The 17,170-nt window shown below is 40.1% G+C and overlaps 2 protein-coding genes across 5 annotated transcripts in view; both read left to right on the top strand.

Moving 5' to 3' along the window:
* The window catches only part of TPRA1 (transmembrane protein adipocyte associated 1), a 32,973-nt gene extending 24,043 nt beyond the window's left edge, over window positions 1-8,930 (top strand). For both annotated transcript variants that reach the window (XM_063291691.1, XM_063291690.1), the window contains exons 10-11: window positions 72-152; window positions 5,191-8,930. In XM_063291691.1, coding sequence (XP_063147761.1) covers window positions 72-152; window positions 5,191-5,425 — 316 coding nt within the window. In that variant the 3' untranslated portion in view covers window positions 5,426-8,930. The remainder of the gene's footprint in view (window positions 1-71; window positions 153-5,190) is intronic.
* Window positions 8,931-13,077: 4,147 nt separating this feature from the next.
* CHCHD6 (coiled-coil-helix-coiled-coil-helix domain containing 6) overlaps window positions 13,078-17,170 on the top strand; it is a 251,274-nt gene continuing 247,181 nt past the window's right edge. For 2 of the 3 annotated variants that reach the window (XM_063291701.1, XM_063291699.1), the window contains exons 1-3: window positions 13,079-13,332; window positions 14,821-14,908; window positions 15,319-15,395. In XM_063291701.1, the coding sequence (XP_063147771.1) occupies window positions 13,243-13,332; window positions 14,821-14,908; window positions 15,319-15,395 (255 nt within the window). In that variant the 5' untranslated portion in view covers window positions 13,079-13,242. Of the gene's footprint in view, window positions 13,333-14,820; window positions 14,909-15,318; window positions 15,396-17,170 lie in introns of all 3 variants that reach the window. The other variant, XM_063291700.1, reaches the window with a different exon arrangement.

The following is a 17,170-nucleotide window of genomic DNA, read 5'->3' as shown; positions in this document are numbered from 1 at the left end:
CAAGCCAATGGCACAAATGTTAGTAGTGTAGAAGCAGATGCTAAATGGTTTTCTCTTTCGTCTGTTCACAGCTGTGTGGATGCCACCACCTTCCTCTATTTCAGCTTCTTTGCTCCACTCATCTATGTGGCATTCCTGAAAAGTTTCTTTGGGTGAGTATCTAAGCCTTTTCGTTTGTTTGGTTATAGCTCCTTGATCTTGCTTTGGGTTGTGTGTCCCGGGAAGTTTAGAGAACAACGGGCAAATAACTTCCTCAATATAATTAAACTGAAACTTCCAATAAGAGCAATGACAACAGCAATTTAAAACAGCATATAAATCAATAAGATCATCCCAAACTTTAAAATCATGTAAGCATAATTTTTAAATCACTTCAGCAAAGTCTTTTTTTTTAAGCAGAGAAATCTGAATTGAATCATTAGTTGGGTAATTTATTGAATTATTTTAATCTACCCTTTCTCTTAAAAGTTAGAATATTTTAGTCGGCTAAAATATTCCAAGTTGAAGTTGAAGTCCAGGTTAGCTTGGATTTCAACTCCCAGAATTCCCCATCTGGGATTCGAAGTCCACACGTCTTAAAATAGCTAAGGTTGGGAAACACTGCTGTATACAATATTTTGCTCTGTGAAACGTAGACAGTAAGGCCATTTGTTTAAATTTTAAGGTGAATTTCGCTAATGTGGTGAGCAGAATAATGTAGGTCTAATTCCAGGGTCAGCAGCTTCTGTTCTTAAAAGTACCACAATTGCTTTTTACCAAAAGCGTTCTAAAAGAGTAACAATTGAATTTAGACTGCCATCTGGTGGCCACATGGGGGAATTGAGAAATATTTGCAATAATTTCAATTGCTCTTAAACTCTGGTGATCAATTATTCTATCAGTTTTATGTCCAGGCTGATCTGCTGGGGACATGCACAGGTTGCACATTTTGTATAGCCAGCTTTTGATTTGCTGGAAATGTATCTGTAGTATTGCTTACTGAAGACGGAGAGGCTTCCTGAATTTAATGAACAAACCTCATCAGCTGGAAATCCATCTTCTGATCAGCTATTAAAAGTTCAGGAGCTCACCCTTTTTTCTTCTTTGCATGGCTGTTCCTTGTAGCAGACACCACAGGGGAAAAGGACCACAAGTGTGTATCGTTTTTTCAGCTGAGCGTTGTAGTAATCAATTAAGAGTATTAAAAGGTGCATTCTGGAAGTGTGGTTTTCTTACCACATTATTGCTTGAGGGGAACTTTTATTTTGTTTTATTTTATTCTGGGCGGCTTACTCTGGGTGGCTTTAATGTTAATTAAAATATATATGGCATGATCTCTGGAGCAAGCAAAGCATTAGTTTATTTTATTACTTAATGAGTAAGATACAAGTATTTTTATACCTATTAAAGTTAGATAATATCCAGAGCTTCTTTGCTCAATACTAAGGATGTAGTTGAAAAAGCACATCACATTTTGCCCTAATTCAAATAAAGACATTTTGATTTAGGCATTTGATTCTGGTATGATCAATACTTAATGTTACTACTAAAGAAGATGCCTTTTTACAGTGCGTTTTATACATGCCTGTTCAAAAGCAAATGCCACTGAATTCATTGGGGACTACACTTAGGTTAGTAGATATAGTATTATAACCTTTGGGGAACATCCAAGTTTTTTTTTTTTTTTAAAATACGATATCTTAAGGAATATTTATTATATTTTATATGTCTATTGCATTTTACCCAAGAATTTAAAAAGCGCCTTGTAATAACTTTCGTATATTGGTGAAATGATTTTTGGGTAATGTCATGTGAGACAATGAATATTTGCTGGTGCTTTGATAGCCACACTGCTTGCTCTGCTTCACCAAACAACAGATACTTGCTAACTTACCAGGACGTGTGTGTGTGTGTGTGTGTATTGCATAGAAGGATTTCTCAGATTTGACTGATGTTTAATTTTGAATTGAGTAGCCCTTTCCAAGGTTTTGGTTTTAAGAATGAATTTCCATTTTCATTTAATTTCATTCCCTTAATATTGAATCATTTGGACAATCAAGGATTCCCCCACTATATCCATAATATAATTGTTTATGCCTGTACATATATATATATGTATAGACTGTAAATGCCACCACCTGTTATTTAGATCCATGCCCCTCCTGGCTGGTGAAGGCAGCTCGGGAGGTGACGTGTGGTTGGGTCCAGTTGATGGTAAATACATCCTTGCAGGAGGGAGTGTTTCTAGCGGCCTTTAAGGAGGTGCTGGTGCGCCCCCTCCTCAGGAAACCATCACTGGATCCTACTGTGCTGGATAATTTTCATCCAGTCTCCCACCTCCCTTTATGGGGAAGGTAGTTGAGAAGGTGGTGGCACTGCAGCTCCTGAGGATCCTAGAGGAAGCGGTTTATCTAGACACCTTTCAGTCAGGTTTCAGGCCCAGATATGGGCCAGAAACAGCATTGGTCGCACTTATGGATGATCTCTGGCGGGATCGGGGTGGAGGGAGTGGATCCATCCTTACTCTCCTTGACCTCTCAGCGGCTTTCGATACCATCGACAATGGTATCCTTTTGGGGCGGTTCAGGGAGTTGGGGTTGGGCGGCGTAGTGTTGTGCTGGTTCACCTCCTTCCTCCAGGGCCGGTCCCAGTTGGTGTTAATAGGGGAGGAGAGATTGGCCCCACAGCCACTCCTTTGTGGGGTGCCGCAGGGATCGGTACTCTCTCCTCTCTTTTTTAACATCTACATGAAACCACTGGGTGAGATCATCTGTCTCCATGGGATGAGGTATCATCAATATGCTGATGATACTCAACTATACATCTTCATACCGGGGGAAGTAAGTGATGCTGTGACTGCCCTTTACAGGTGCCTGGGGGCTATAGGGGTCTGGATGGGGAACAACAGGCTTCAGCTGAACCCTGGTAAGATGGAGTGGCTGTGGGTTAATGGCCCCTCGGCTCCTAGGAATTTGCCATCTTTGGTTCTGGATGGGGTTGCACTGCCCCAGACAGACCTGGTGCGTAACTTGGGGGTCCTCTTGGACTCACGACTCCTGCTTGAAGAGCAGGTGGCAGTCGTGGCCAGGGGGGCCTTTGCGCAACTTTGGGTTGTGCGCCAGTTACATCCCTTCCTGGAGAGAGAGGCCCTTTGAACAGTCACTCGCCCTGGTCATCTCCCATATAGACTACTGTAATGTGCTCTACATGGGGCTACCCTTGAAGAGTATCTGGAAGCTACAGCTGGTCCAAAATGTAGCCACGCAGACAGTTTTTGGTGCCTCAAGATCAGCACACATTACTCCCTTGCTCCGTGAGCTTCATTGGGTGCCAGTTTGCTTCCGGGTCCAATTCAAGGTGTTGGTTATCACATTTAAAGCCCTAAATGGCATGGGTCCAGGTTACCTAAGAGACCATCTCATCCCTGTTATCTCAACCCGTCCCACCTGGTCATGCAGAGAGGGCATGCTACGGACCCCGTCTGCAAGAGAATTCCATCTGGCGGGGTCCAGGGGGCGGGCCTTCTCTGTGGCAGCTCCCGCCCTTTGGGATACCCTTCCCCCGGACGTGAGGTTGGCCTCCTCTCTTCTGGACTTCAGGAAACGGCTGAAGACCTGGTTTTGTCACCATGCCTGGAGTGGGGAGAGGAAGAGCCACTCTTGGGGCTGGTTGGTTCCCTAGTCCTGCCAGGACTGGTCTTATCCCCTTATGGGTTAAATTAGATCTGCCATCACTTGGATTTTATTATATTTTATTTGTATATTTACTGATGATATTCTGATTTTATTATATTTTATACTGTTTTATTGTGAACAGCCCAGGATACCCTGAGTGGCGGAGATGGGCGGCAATAAAAATATGATAAATAAATAAATAAATAAATAAAATATACTACTCTTATGCCTCTGTGCAGAGTATTAAAGCAATTCTGACTGTGTACAAAAGAGAAATATCTATAAGATGTGTAAGTCCTAATGAGGTTTTGTAGCTTGGAGCATAGGCTGTAAAATGCCTAGTAGTGATGGGAAGACTTAAAGTATTCTTAATATTTATTTACTTATTTACTTATCCAATTTGTCGCCGCCCATCTCCTCCCATCCCATTAAAATATGTTTGTTTTAATTCTTATTCTGGGTTTCTGCTATAGAAAATGCTAGTGTGAATATGTACACTTCAGGAAGGGAGGCAATATTAGATTATAATAATGTGTTCAATTTGGCATCCTCCAGGTATTTTTGACCACAATTGCTAGAATTCTTAGTAGGCATGAGTTGGAAATTCCAAAAGTTGTCATAGTTAATAGTAATTTCTTTTTACTTTCTTACTGCAGTAATGTTGGCAGGAAACTCGGTTCTGAAGCATTTTATATCACCTGCCTCCCATCTTTCCTTTGGTGTAGGAGTAGGAAATCTATGGCTGTCCTACTCTGCAGATTTCATCATCCCTGATTACTGATTATGTTGGTATGATTTCATGGGAGTTAGAGACAGACAACAAATCCCACACTCTGTGCTTTGTGGAATCCCATATTGCAGGTTGCACCTTGCAGGAGAAACTCTGGTGCTGGTTCTTAAATCAACAGACCTTTCATTCAAAATATAGGTAAAAGAGGGCAGGGAAGAGACAACAACACAAACAGGCAAAAATAACAAATTATTATGCTGAATTCTGGATTTTCCTCATGATTGTACAGGTAGACCTTGCTTAATGACCACAATTGGGACAGGAATTTTGGTCGCTAAGTGATGCGGTAGTTAAGCAAATCCAACCCAATTTTATGACCATTTTTGCATCAGCCGTTAAGTGAATCACGCCGTTAAGCAAACCATGCGGTCGTTAAGCAAATCACATGGTTCCCTATTGATTTTGCTTGCCGGAAGCTGGCTGGGAAGGTCGAAAATGGCGATCACTTGACCGCAGGATGCTACGATGGTCATAAATGTGAACTGGTTGCCAAGCACCTGAATTCCAATCATGACTATGGGGGACGCAGCAACGGCTGTAAGTGTGAGGACCAATAGCAAGTCGGGGTTTTAGCACCATTGTTAAGTCTGAACTGTTGCTAAACAAATGGTCATTAAGCAAGGACTACCTGTAATTATGAATAAAGGAACAATATAGCTGATTACTATTTATTTCAGGAATTGTATGCCATAGATTCTCCTCTTACACAGAATTAGTTTTATTTCTCCTCCTTTCTAATTATTGCAGGTCTGAACCAAAGATCCTCTTCTCCTATAAATGCCAGGTGGATGAACCTGAGGATGTCGATGTGCACCTTCCCCATGCCTATGGGGTAACCAAAAAAGAAGGCCTGGATTCTGGCTTCTACTCCAGCACTCAGATTGACACCACGGCATACTTAGATGACGTTGCTTCCATGCCATACCACGTGGGCAGCATCAATAGCATTGACAGTGATCGTTGGAAAGCCATTAACTCCTAGAGGCAAATGTGATTGAAAGAATCTCTCTCTCTTGCTCCCATTGCTCCATTCAAATAACCTTTTGGAACTCTAATGTGTTTGTCTTCGCTTCCCTTTGAGGTGTTTTTTTAAAAAAAGTTATTTAAATTCTGTATGGAACATAAAATTGGCAACTATAGTCTTCCTGGAGGGACAGTACTCATCTTCCTGAGGCAACATACAGATCAGCTTCATTTCAGACAAGCATAAATGCTGACTCTACATATTCTTAGCATTCCAAATACAGATGGTTAGACCTTTGTCGTCTTTTGTGGGTGATAAAATGCACATTCAACCAGGAATATTGACTGTTCCTTTGTGTGTATGTGTGTGTGTGTGCGCACGCGCGCACGCACGCGTGCACACACACACATTCTCTCTCACACACACACAATCTGAAATTAAGGTTGGATGCCTTGTTCACGTTTTATTGTTTTAGGTTTGATTTAGTTACCATTTACGTTCCCAACAAGTCCAAATTCCCAGCAGTAACCTTCACTCTGAAATTGGAGGAGAATAGCATTGTTCCAACATTTTGGGCAACAGAAGTTTGGTAGAAATGGAGGTGAGAGAATTCAAGAAGCTTTCGAGCATCTCATAATTCTTCACAGGGAAGCTGGGAGCATATAGTATTTTTTTAAAAAAATCTTATATATAGAAGGAAAGGGAAGAAAAGCCAGCAAGGAAAGGTCTCTGGAACATGTTGCTGTGCGACTAGACTACTGTGATTCATGGACATGCAGGCATGAGTTTCATACACTGTATAATTTTAGAATGAGAATGTAGCCAGGTGAGTGCTACGGAATGATGTACTGTAAAGCCAACAGCATTCCTGAGCAAATGATAGGGAGGATGGTTGGAGAGCATGGTTTTGGATGGAAATTCCAAAATGGAAAGGACAGAAGAGTGAACCGAAATGTTTTAGGAACCTGCTTTAGACAGCTCGCTATGGATGCTTTGGATGACATCTAAGTAGAATACAAACCTGAAGTGACTATGAGGTCTAAATTCAGGGCAAGCTGTTCATAACATCTGTTGTCTTCTGTGCCTTAAGCTTAGGGTTAGGACCATATTATGAGGATAGTGTTCTGACCTGGCTTTTCTGAAACCTCTGGTGCCATTTGGCTGATGATTGTGTTGGTGATGTTGATAATGCCTGCATTTTGTAGCCTTCTGAGGTTTTTCTGTGAGATTAGTAAAGCAAAAGAATGTTAATTTCTTCAATTACAATCAAAATGTTTCTGGAAGGAGTATAATCTAATATGGGGTTGGCTTCATTTTGGAGGCAAGAAGAAAAAGTAGAGCATCTAAAACCTTCTAAAAAGCTTGCATTTTGTGCCCCTGCATCATGCTTTGGTTTTGTTGCTGTGAATGTTCTTGCTGTAAAGTTGAGTGGAAAATGCAGAATTATGGGAACCCTTAATAGTGTGTGATCTATAGATAAAATTGTTTGATTAGAGACTGGTTTGGAGGCAAATGTAGACACAGCTAATTGGATTTGAAATTCCACATATTAAGGGTGACAAAGCAGAGTGTCTTTTTTCTGTTGTTGTTATAATGGCATTAATTTAGGATCACCTGTGCTACAAGTGGATGAATAAGGTTAGGATTCCAGAAATTCACAGCAATTTTCTTTGAAATCAAGAGGATTTGCTTTGGGGAAACCTCTTTAGAACTGAAGTATAAACAGAAAAAATTAATATTTTGTCTCCTGAATGCAGACATATTCTTCCATTTGTCCTGAAAATTCTGCCATTTGCGATTTCTGCCTGCCAAGCCACACCAGAGTTTACACGATAACAAGACCTTGATTTTAAGACTTTCAAAATTACTTTTAAAAAAAAGAAAAAATCCAGAAAAAGATGACTCATGCTCAAAACTGCTATCTGGATGTGTTGTTAATGCAGATTAGCATGGCTGATGTGATAAAGAACAACACTTTGTCTTTAGTTTTGCTATTGCCCGGAGTGGCCATTTCTAAACATCAGAATTTGATACCGTAATCAGACTTGCTGCTATTGGCAACATTATTGTCTTTGTGGCAAGAAATCTTACATAATGTGTAATTGACATCTCATTAATCTTTATAGTGTTGATTGGGGTTAGGCTGGTAGAACCCTCTGTTCAGAAAAGGGAATTTATCAGACCATTATGTGAGTTTGATCATATAAAACCTGTTTTCCCAGCCCATTTGTTTCTGTTTCCTCTTAATGGCAGAGGAAGAGCACGAGGCTGGAGAAGGTCAGTGATGACATACAAAACAGGTTCATCTACCTACCCCCCAACATCTTCACTCAATTCAGAACATAGAAACTCCTGTTGTAAATCAGTAGGAACCCTTTACAATCAGACAACTGGCTAGTGTTTCTTAATTTCTTGATTCCCTACTTCTGTGGGGTACCCCAATCTCTTTCTCCTCCCCAGCCAGCGCAGCCCAATATCCTTACGTAGCCTATTCTCACTAGAGTTGATTGGTGTTATAGGCCAACAGACCCGGAGGAATAAGGTTGGAGAAAGCTTTCTGCACCTTAATATGGGTGCATGTACAAAATGAAAGAATTCTTAATATGAAGATGGATATCTTCGGTAATGTGAATCAGGGTGAGATGACATTTCATATACTTTTGCTAACCATGTTCTGCATCAATTACTGGCCAGTCACTCAGCTATGATCCTTTTCCACTGTAGAATTCTCTTCTTTGTCACCCCGATGACTTGATCGTTAAACACCTCTTCTGTATATCTCTGTTTGTTTTCTGCAGCTGAGGAGAAACTGCACTAAGTGAAGGAAATGTCTCCTTCCAAGCATACTGATTTTAAATGTGTATATAGATATGCCTTCCCTGTCCAGAGCAAAATATCATCCATAAGCAGACAATGTTTGTGGGGGTGAATGTATTGCATGTGTCATGAAATGTTGGAACAAAATTTAAAAATAAAGCTATGTATATTTTTGTCTGTAAAATAAATGAACTTTGACATAAATTAAGACATCCCTCCCACCATAGACACTTTGCCTGTGCGTCTCCATATTTTTCTGCTAATCTTTTTCAGAATTAAGGTAGCCTGCTAATAATGAAATGTATTTATTTTGAGGAAAATAGTCATTGTTAAGTTTCTTTTCCCTCAAATCTGGTTAGGTTTTAGAGCGGTGTTTTTCAGACTGGGATCACAACACACTTTCAGGTAGGCCTTAGTGCCATATCTACCCAGAACTAATAGTGGTGGTTTGATACTGTTTTCAATTTTATTAGACAAATGTTCTTGAAGAACATCCTTAAACCTTGTTATTTATTTAAATATGAATAAAATAAACTGAAGAAGGCAACAGTGACTGTAATACTAGTTTTAGGATTCACATGTGATGAAACAGATCCAGTTTAGGTTGCTTAGCCAGATGTAGAGACTATGGTAAATCTATTCTTTCTTCCCCAATGCTTGCTTTGAGTAACTCCCTTTAGCTTAATAAAGTGAACTATTTTTGAAATGCCTCTCTATTTATTAAACTCGTCCTTCATCTTTGTAGATACCAGGGCTGTAGAAAATAGAACATTACGATCAGTGAAAAAAGGCAGCAGGCTCGTTGGAACATCTAATTAAACATCTGGGTAAATGAAAAAGTGTGAAATCGATAGTTGCAACATCAGTGCTGACTGGGAAGCTACAACTGAGAAAGCAAACTCTCTTCTTTAACCATAATAAACCACACATCCCCTGATTCACTTTGGCCACTGGATACAAATATTGGGGGCTCCAAGCTGTTTTAGGCTTTAAATTAAACAGCAATATCTTGAATGGGGTTTGAAAATGAACAGACAGCTAGTACTTTATAACTTGTTAGCTCCCTTATGACACTGGCACAGAATATAAGTTCAAGACAATATAACATAAACAACATAAAAATAGTATCAGAGCAAAATAAATAAAAAAATAAAATGTGTTTTGGTCTGGCTATTTAGATTTCTGCTTGCCAGTTACTACTTTGGCTGGAAGGAAGATGGAATACATATCAAATAACAATAGCCATTAAATTCCTAACTTTTCACTGATCATATCCTATATGTTCTGTACTAGCTGAAGTTTCCAGGTTGTTTTTAAGGCCAGCCCCACTTAATAATATAGGGCAAGACTTTGGCGGGGAATTTTATTTATTGAATTTGCAGTATATGGCTGCCGAACTCAAACAGTGTGACTCGGCAGTGTACGCTACACAAAGATACCAGAAACAAAATAATACCCACTAAAGCAGATCGGGTACTCAGATTTATTGTATGCTTCCAGACAGAATCTCTAATCACCCTGACCCAAACAGCTGAGAAAAGAGCCTGGATTTCATAACCTTTTAAAGGGCTGCAGGATCAGGGCCAACTGTACTACCCCCTCCCTTAAATATTGCCGCCTGTTCGGACCTCGGAGGCGCACCTTCTCAGTGGCTGCCCCAGCCCTTTGGAAGAGCCTTCCATCTGAGATCAGAGGAATCCCTAACCTTTTGGGCCTCCGGAGGCTGGTGAAGACCTGGCTCTTCCCCAAACATTGGGCTAGAATGGGGGCTGAATGGGAGGCTGTTTGGCTGGCACCTGGGGAGGAGGGTACCTGTCAGACTCCACAATCAAATGATTGCTGAATCGTGTTCATCTGCCATGATGAGTCAACGTGTTAGAATTAGGTGGGAAGAGATAGAAGGGGGGAGTGGGGTGACTGGAAAGTTTTAATTAGCTAGTTTAGGTGGGAAGCTTTTCTCTTGATCTGTACACTAATCTTAATAAATCTGAATTCTGCATAATTCAACTGTGCATGAGTCAGGTCATTATTGGGACTCACGGTGTCAGTTCTTTGGTACTTTGTTTTTACCTATGTTTTTATGGATTGTTGTGAGCCACCTAGAATCATTATGTGAGACAGGCGGCCAAAAAAGTCCTGTAAATAAATGAGAAAATAAATACAGTGAGGGTGGGGTAGGGGTAGTATAATTCCAGAGAGCAGGCACCATCATGGAAAAGGCATGCCCCCTAGCTCTCATAAGATGCCATTGTTCCATGAGAGGAGCCAGAGTGTGCCCACCCTATTGGAGTGTGTGGGACAGGCAGATACCCTTGGAAGAAGGTGGCCCACAAACAACCCAGTCCTGGGCCCTGTGGGGCTTTATCCGTGATAACCAGCACCTTGAATTGCACCTGGAAGCTGATAGAAAGCTAGTGTAGTCCACAGAATTGTTGTACTGAGGAACTATCCATGCTGCTGCATTTTGGACCCATATTGTCTGGAATTGGGTGTTTTTAAATCTATGCTAATAAAATAAACTGCCCATGAAGGAAAGAGAACCACTGTAATTATGTACTTGATTATTATACACACACACACACACACAAACACACAGATGCATACTGTGCTGTAGGATTATTTATAAAAATAATAGAGGGATAAAAAAATTAAATAAAAAATAAAAATAGCAAGTCCTTTTGATTCTGAATTCAAGTAATTGAATTTTATCATACTTTTCATGTTTAATAAACACGAAGTTTTCTTTATTGTGGTTGCTATGGTGATGCAAGGCAAAGTCCCTTTACAGATTAAGAAATAAACCCTTCCTAAACCTACAATTAGCTGCTTCATGTACTCAAACAGATAACAAATATTCTATTATTCTGCATTGGAGGCCGTCAGTTTTCATTATAACACAACAGCTAAATATTTGTGCTTTGACTGTGCTTTGCATTTTGAAACTTCAATTTTTATTAATTCCTTTCTGAGGTGCTATCAGGGACAAAAGAATCTAATAAGAGGCATTTATATTTACTGTGACTTCCTAAGCATTCTGGTAGCCACACACTGTACCAGTGTCCAAAATATAACAATTATTTTGTCTGGGAATAGGCACAAATGTTCCTCCTTCAAGCTTTTTGAGCCAAGATGTTTTCATCTATTTTTAATTGCCTAATTTGATGGACACATTTTAATTAGAAAAAAAAAAAACTCTGTTGCACAGGACACCAAAAGTTTGGAAGCTCAGAAACAAGAAAGGATGTATTTATTTTCATCAGGGAAGGAAGCTAAAGCATTTAAATGGAAACATCTCAGTAGCAACTGGATTTCATGAGTTACAGAACAAGATCAACCATTATGTTTGTCTCAGTAGTTGACAATGCATTCTAAGATGCAGTTTCAATCATGCATTTCCCCTAACAAGTCCTGATTTAAATTATCATCTATCAGCTATGACAGCAATTAAGGTAGATTTCATGGCTGTAAGCTTTTCAGTCTTCTCTACTTCCCAGATTTAATATATTTAATGTATTGCCTGGTTTTTGGTGATATTTTGATAAGTCCAAATAAAAGTAGTATTTGGATTTTGGATCATTTCCAAAATGCTCTTCCCCCAACTTAACTAAACGAATTGTTTTTGTTATTGTTCTGGGTGGCAGCAGTCTGATGCATTTGAAAGAGTAGTATTTGCCCAGCTAATTTTCCTTTGACAATGAAGATTGTCTTAAATTCAGGACTGTTTGCCTTTCAGGTAAATATAGTAACTAATAAGAGCTAAGTGTGGATCATGTGGAGTAGGACACATCGATTTGTTCATTTATTTGTAAAATGTATGTCCTCCTTTTTTCATTCAGTAGCTCAAGGTAGTATTTCCTCCTCCTCCTTTTCCCATGATAACCTGAAAAAATAGATTGGGCTGAGAGAGTGAGACTGGCTTAAAGTCACCCAGTGAGCTTTCATGGCTAAAGGTGGACTAGGTCCTGTGTCTCTCCAATACCTGACCAACATCTTTACCGCTAAATCCAAATTGGCTGAACTATTTGTAATTTTAGTGCTGGAAAAGCCAACGAAATTGTACAAAATATTGCTCTTCTTCTGGAATTGTAATTCTGGACAGCAGTGGCTCTGCAAATTATCCAAAGAAACAGAACCTATGGCCCTTCAGATGACAAATTTCAATTCAATTCAGTAGCCTTTATGGACAAAATTTCAGGATTATGGTGTAATATCTGAGGTGTCAGATTGACACCTGGGAGATCCAGGCAGACTCGATCTTAGAATTAGCTGGATAATTCAAATTTAGATAGGCACTATCTTATCAAATGACCCTACCTCACAGAATTAACATTATAGAAAGAAAATAGAAGAATTATGCCACCTTTTGCTATTGAGGAAAGGTAGGCTATAAATTAACAAATAAATAATGAATAATAATATGACTCAAAACACAGCTTCTAACAATCTACTAACATTGGGAAGTGTCTGATGCCCACAGATTTTATTTAAAATTGCATGCAAAAATCACTTCAAGTAGTTAAAAAAAATTAAGAGGACCATCCTTGGGAGGTAGCAATTTGGAATGCTGAGTATGAGTTAATCCACTTATAATTGTTTATTACCATTTCCTCACTTTCGCTTTTCTCTGTACCTGAATCTCATTTTTTGTAAGTGAATTGCAACTTCCAACAGATATTCTGTATAAATGCAGTTAATTTCAGTGTATAGTGTTCACTGAAATGCATATGCCTCTTCCAGACCAATCGCTCAGGCAAACGTAACCGTAAGCAGTTTCCGCTTCTGAGTCATTTTGTCCCGTTTTGCTCAGCAGCAGCATCTCTGGAGGAGAATATGAAGAAGGAAGACTACAGCTTCCAGCGTCCTTCGCGGCCGTCTCCAAGACCGTGTAGCGCTATTGGAGACTTTCTCCGCTGCCGCCAACCGGGAGCGACTTTATAGGCCGGTGGAGCGGAGTCTGTTGTCTGGGTTTCTGTCTTGATTTTGAACTTGCCTCTGAGTTTTCTTTTTCTCTTGGTGCCATGGGGGCTAGCGGGAGCACCCATGGCAGCAGGAAGGTCTCCTTCGAGCTGGATGAGAACGAGCAAGTTCGGGTGTTGCAGGGCATTAGGGTGAGTGGAGGTTCAACCTGAGGATGGAGGGAGGCTCCTGCGGGCAAAGGACTCGGAGGATGCAAAGGGCGGAGAGGGTGGACGCGCTACAGGGAGGAGGAGTGGTGGGTGCTGAGTGGCGGGCTTTGAACTGTAAGGGTGATTCTGATTTGTCCTCCCTCTCTCTTTCCAGTAAGGTCCACTTAAAAATAATTCATTGCAGAGTTCTTGTAGGTTTTAACAAAAGTAAGTCTTGCGGACTTTAGCTTTATTATTACAAATGGTAATAACAGCAACGTTCCTATTTTCTTGTTACTGTGGAACTGTGGAAAGGGATTGGTAATCCTCATGACTTTTGCACCTCTTCTCAGAAGGAAAGTATTTTTTGTATGACTCGGTGGAAGATTTTGTTCTTTAGCTAAAGGCTACTGAAGGATTTGAATCCAGTTCCAACACCATTTGTTAAATTTAGAAAGCAACTGAGGAAAAGGCCAAATTCCTTCCACTTCCTATCTTATTATTTTTTTTAAAAAAAGAAATGATAGGCAAATGTGGTAACCTTTAGCAGCCTTTAGCAGTATCAAGCCAATTAAAGTCCTGAAAAAGATGTGGGTTTGTGTGGTTGAGAGAGAGAAGACTTGTATTATGTAATGTGCAAATGGAGACAAATCTTAAGAATAAGGCCTCTGAACAGTTTTTGGTGTATATTCTATGTAGCAAATATAATCATGTACTGTCTGGAACAATAAATGCGTATTAGGAGTAGGGGAAATCAATATCCCCAACAGTTTATGACCACAAACTACTCAAAATAAATTAGATCTTTGTGCATTATATTTGCAAATAAAATGCACATTAAAAAAATACTATTTGTTTGAATAGATTCTGAAGTCCTAGGATTTAGTCAATAACTGGCTTTTGTTTTTTCTCTACAGTGCCTTCAAAGGATGTAATGGAGCATATATAGACTGACTATGTGTAATGGCAAATCACTGATCATTGCAAAATTTACCATCAGAAGTTTAAATTACTGACTGAGATTTAATTGGTATTATTTGAATTAATTGATTAGAATGGTAGTGGTGGCTAAGTTGTTGCAAATATGAGAACAAAAAAGCTAGGGGTGAGCTTTGTTACAAACCCTTCTGACATCAGGACTAATCAGTGTGGTAGATTAAGAAGCATGTAGTAGATAAAAGAAAGTATCAGGACAATAACACATTATTTCTATGGATTTGTATAGATCTCTTGAAATTTCCAGATGATAGATGTACAGGTAACACGTACATAGTAATTTAATTACTCCCTTACCTGGTGCATGGCTCATGCTAAAACAGAATTTATTTTTTCAGGTTTTGGATTAATAACTTGTGTGAATGAATCCGTTGTACTTTATAAACCATGACAGTTGTGTTTATCTAATAAATCATTGCTAAGAAAACATAACTTTAAGAAAATGTGTGAACTTAAACTTTCTTACCTTTCAACTCTTCTTTTTATTTGGGCTAGCTTTCTGAAGATGTAGTAAACAGAATGAAGGAGAAATGCGAACCTAAACAGGACCAGCAATCGCAAGGGAAACCTAAGGTGTCCACAGGTATTGTGTGCCTTTTATTTAAGAGATGGCTTATGAATTAATGAATCTGTTCTGTACTACTAGAGACATGTTCTAGGATGAGCTATTATTTACATGAGTATACGGCATCCCCCCGCTCCCTAATAATGGGTATTGTTAGTTTTTGTAATAGCTTTTCTGTTGTGAGAATGAACTGGGCACAATTCCTGTTGGCACTTCGGAATGTTTCAGTATGCTCATAGTTCATAAGCAATTTATTCAGCCAATATTTTAGATTGTATAGCCTTCTTTTGTTGTTGCAGTTTTCTTCTGAAATAGATTGCTTTATAATTTCGCTGAGTGACTTAGCTTCTTTTCCCTTTATACCTCATATAAAAAAGAAATGGGAAATTTATTTTTTTTGTAGTAAGTATTTATTTTCATTTGTCCAGGGATTTGCCCACCAACCGCAGAGAGTTTGGGTCAAAATACTTCTGAAGCAGAGGAGGATCTGTATAAGAGGTATGATGTTTTCATCAAATGATCACTATCTAGATGCCTTTGTTCTCTTAAAATGTATTTTAAATTTATTCTATCAGACTAATGAGAAAAAATATACACATTCAGCAGTATTAACAATGTATTAACAGTGTAGAGTAACAGCAAAATTAATTTAAAAAATAAAACAAATTCTGGAAAACAATTTATAAAGAGAACACCCCCCTTCAACTTGACCAATTGCTAGAGGTCCTCTTTTCTTGTCCCTTTGTTGAAAAAATGCTAATTGACAAGTAAATGTGTTAGTAATCCATTGTGGCAGATAAGGTATAGATTTCTCATTGACCTCACCTTGCAGCTTCATGTAAATGTTAAAATGGAGAGGGGAAAGACCTGAGCTCTGAGGAACCCCACACTGCAGGGGCGTAGGGCTCAACCTCTTCCCCCCACCACAAGCACTGACTGAAATTGGTCATGGAGAGAGGAGGAGAACCACCCCAAAACAGTGCCTTCCGATCTCTGAGCCTGACTCAGAAGGATACCATGGTCAATAGTATCAAAAGCCGCTGAGAGATCCAGGAGGGCCAGGACAGTTGCACCACCCCCATCCTGAGCCCTCCAGAGGTCATCCACAAGCACTACCAATACTGTCTTGGTGCTGTACCCTGGCCTGAATCCAGACTGAAAAAGGCCCAGATAATCTGCTTCATCCAGGGTCCTCCGAAGTGGAGTGCTCACCACCCTCTCAACAACCTTCCCCCAAAAGGGAAGGTTGGAGACTGGACGAAAGTTGTTGAATGTGGTTGGGTCCAAGGATGTCCTCCTGAGAAGGAGGCATACCACTGCCTCCTTCAAGGCAGGAGGTACATTCCCCTCCCACAAAGAAGCATTAACCACCCCTTGGACCCAACCATATGCGAGAGGCCTTAACCAACCAGGAGGGGCATGGGGCCAGCACACAGCCATGAGGACCCTGTCCACTTCCTCAGAAGTTTGACTGTCTCAAACTTCTCCCAGATAACAGGGCTCAGAATTGTTTCAGTCACTTCCAAAGGATCTGCCCAGCTGGAGTGGAGCTGAACAACTTTGTCTGACAGATGCTAAGAATATTCCTCACAGCGGCCATGCAAGAGCTCCCCCTGCTCCTTCTTACCCAGGGGGGGCCTGGTCACCAGAAATGGGGCTGCTGGGCAGCTATCTGCAGACCCAGTAAAAGTGGAGAAGTAAGAGCACTTCACCGCCCTTATCGCCACAAGGCAATAAGCCTTAAGGGGGCTCTTTTCTGTGCTTGGTTGATAAGTCATAGATGAAGGGAGTGTTATTATAGGCTGACCTGGAATTAAGCAGCAGCAGCAGCTGGAGTCCAGAGCCACTGAAGCTCTGGAAACCAGGTCTTGGGGCTGAGTACAGTGGGCCAGAATGTGGAACCAGTTTTAAACACCAAGGCCACCTTCTCCAAGAGTGGCCTGCCTCCTGCCGTACCTCCCCATGCCTGTCACCACTGTAATGCATTCCCTTACTCTCTTCCCCAACTCCCTATCCAGCTCCCCGTCCTCTCCCCAAAGCAATGGGATCCATCCAAACCCACAAAATTCTAGCCCATTAATTTATTAAAACAGAATATTCCAGGTTTTTTGTTCCAAATTTTATGCAAGTTTCTTGGATCTATCTTAGTAAATCTTTTCAAATACATATAAAAATTAATTGTAGATGGGATCCTCCAGAACTCTAAGGATATTAATAATTTTGGAGTTTAAGATTCAACAGACCCAAATTGTGAACTCAAAATATGTTTTAATTAAATAA

This window comes from Candoia aspera, chromosome 2, assembly GCF_035149785.1.
Source record: "Candoia aspera isolate rCanAsp1 chromosome 2, rCanAsp1.hap2, whole genome shotgun sequence".
NCBI classification, from domain to species: Eukaryota; Metazoa; Chordata; class Lepidosauria; order Squamata; family Boidae; genus Candoia; species Candoia aspera.
This window is presented reverse-complemented; position numbering and strand designations above follow the sequence as displayed.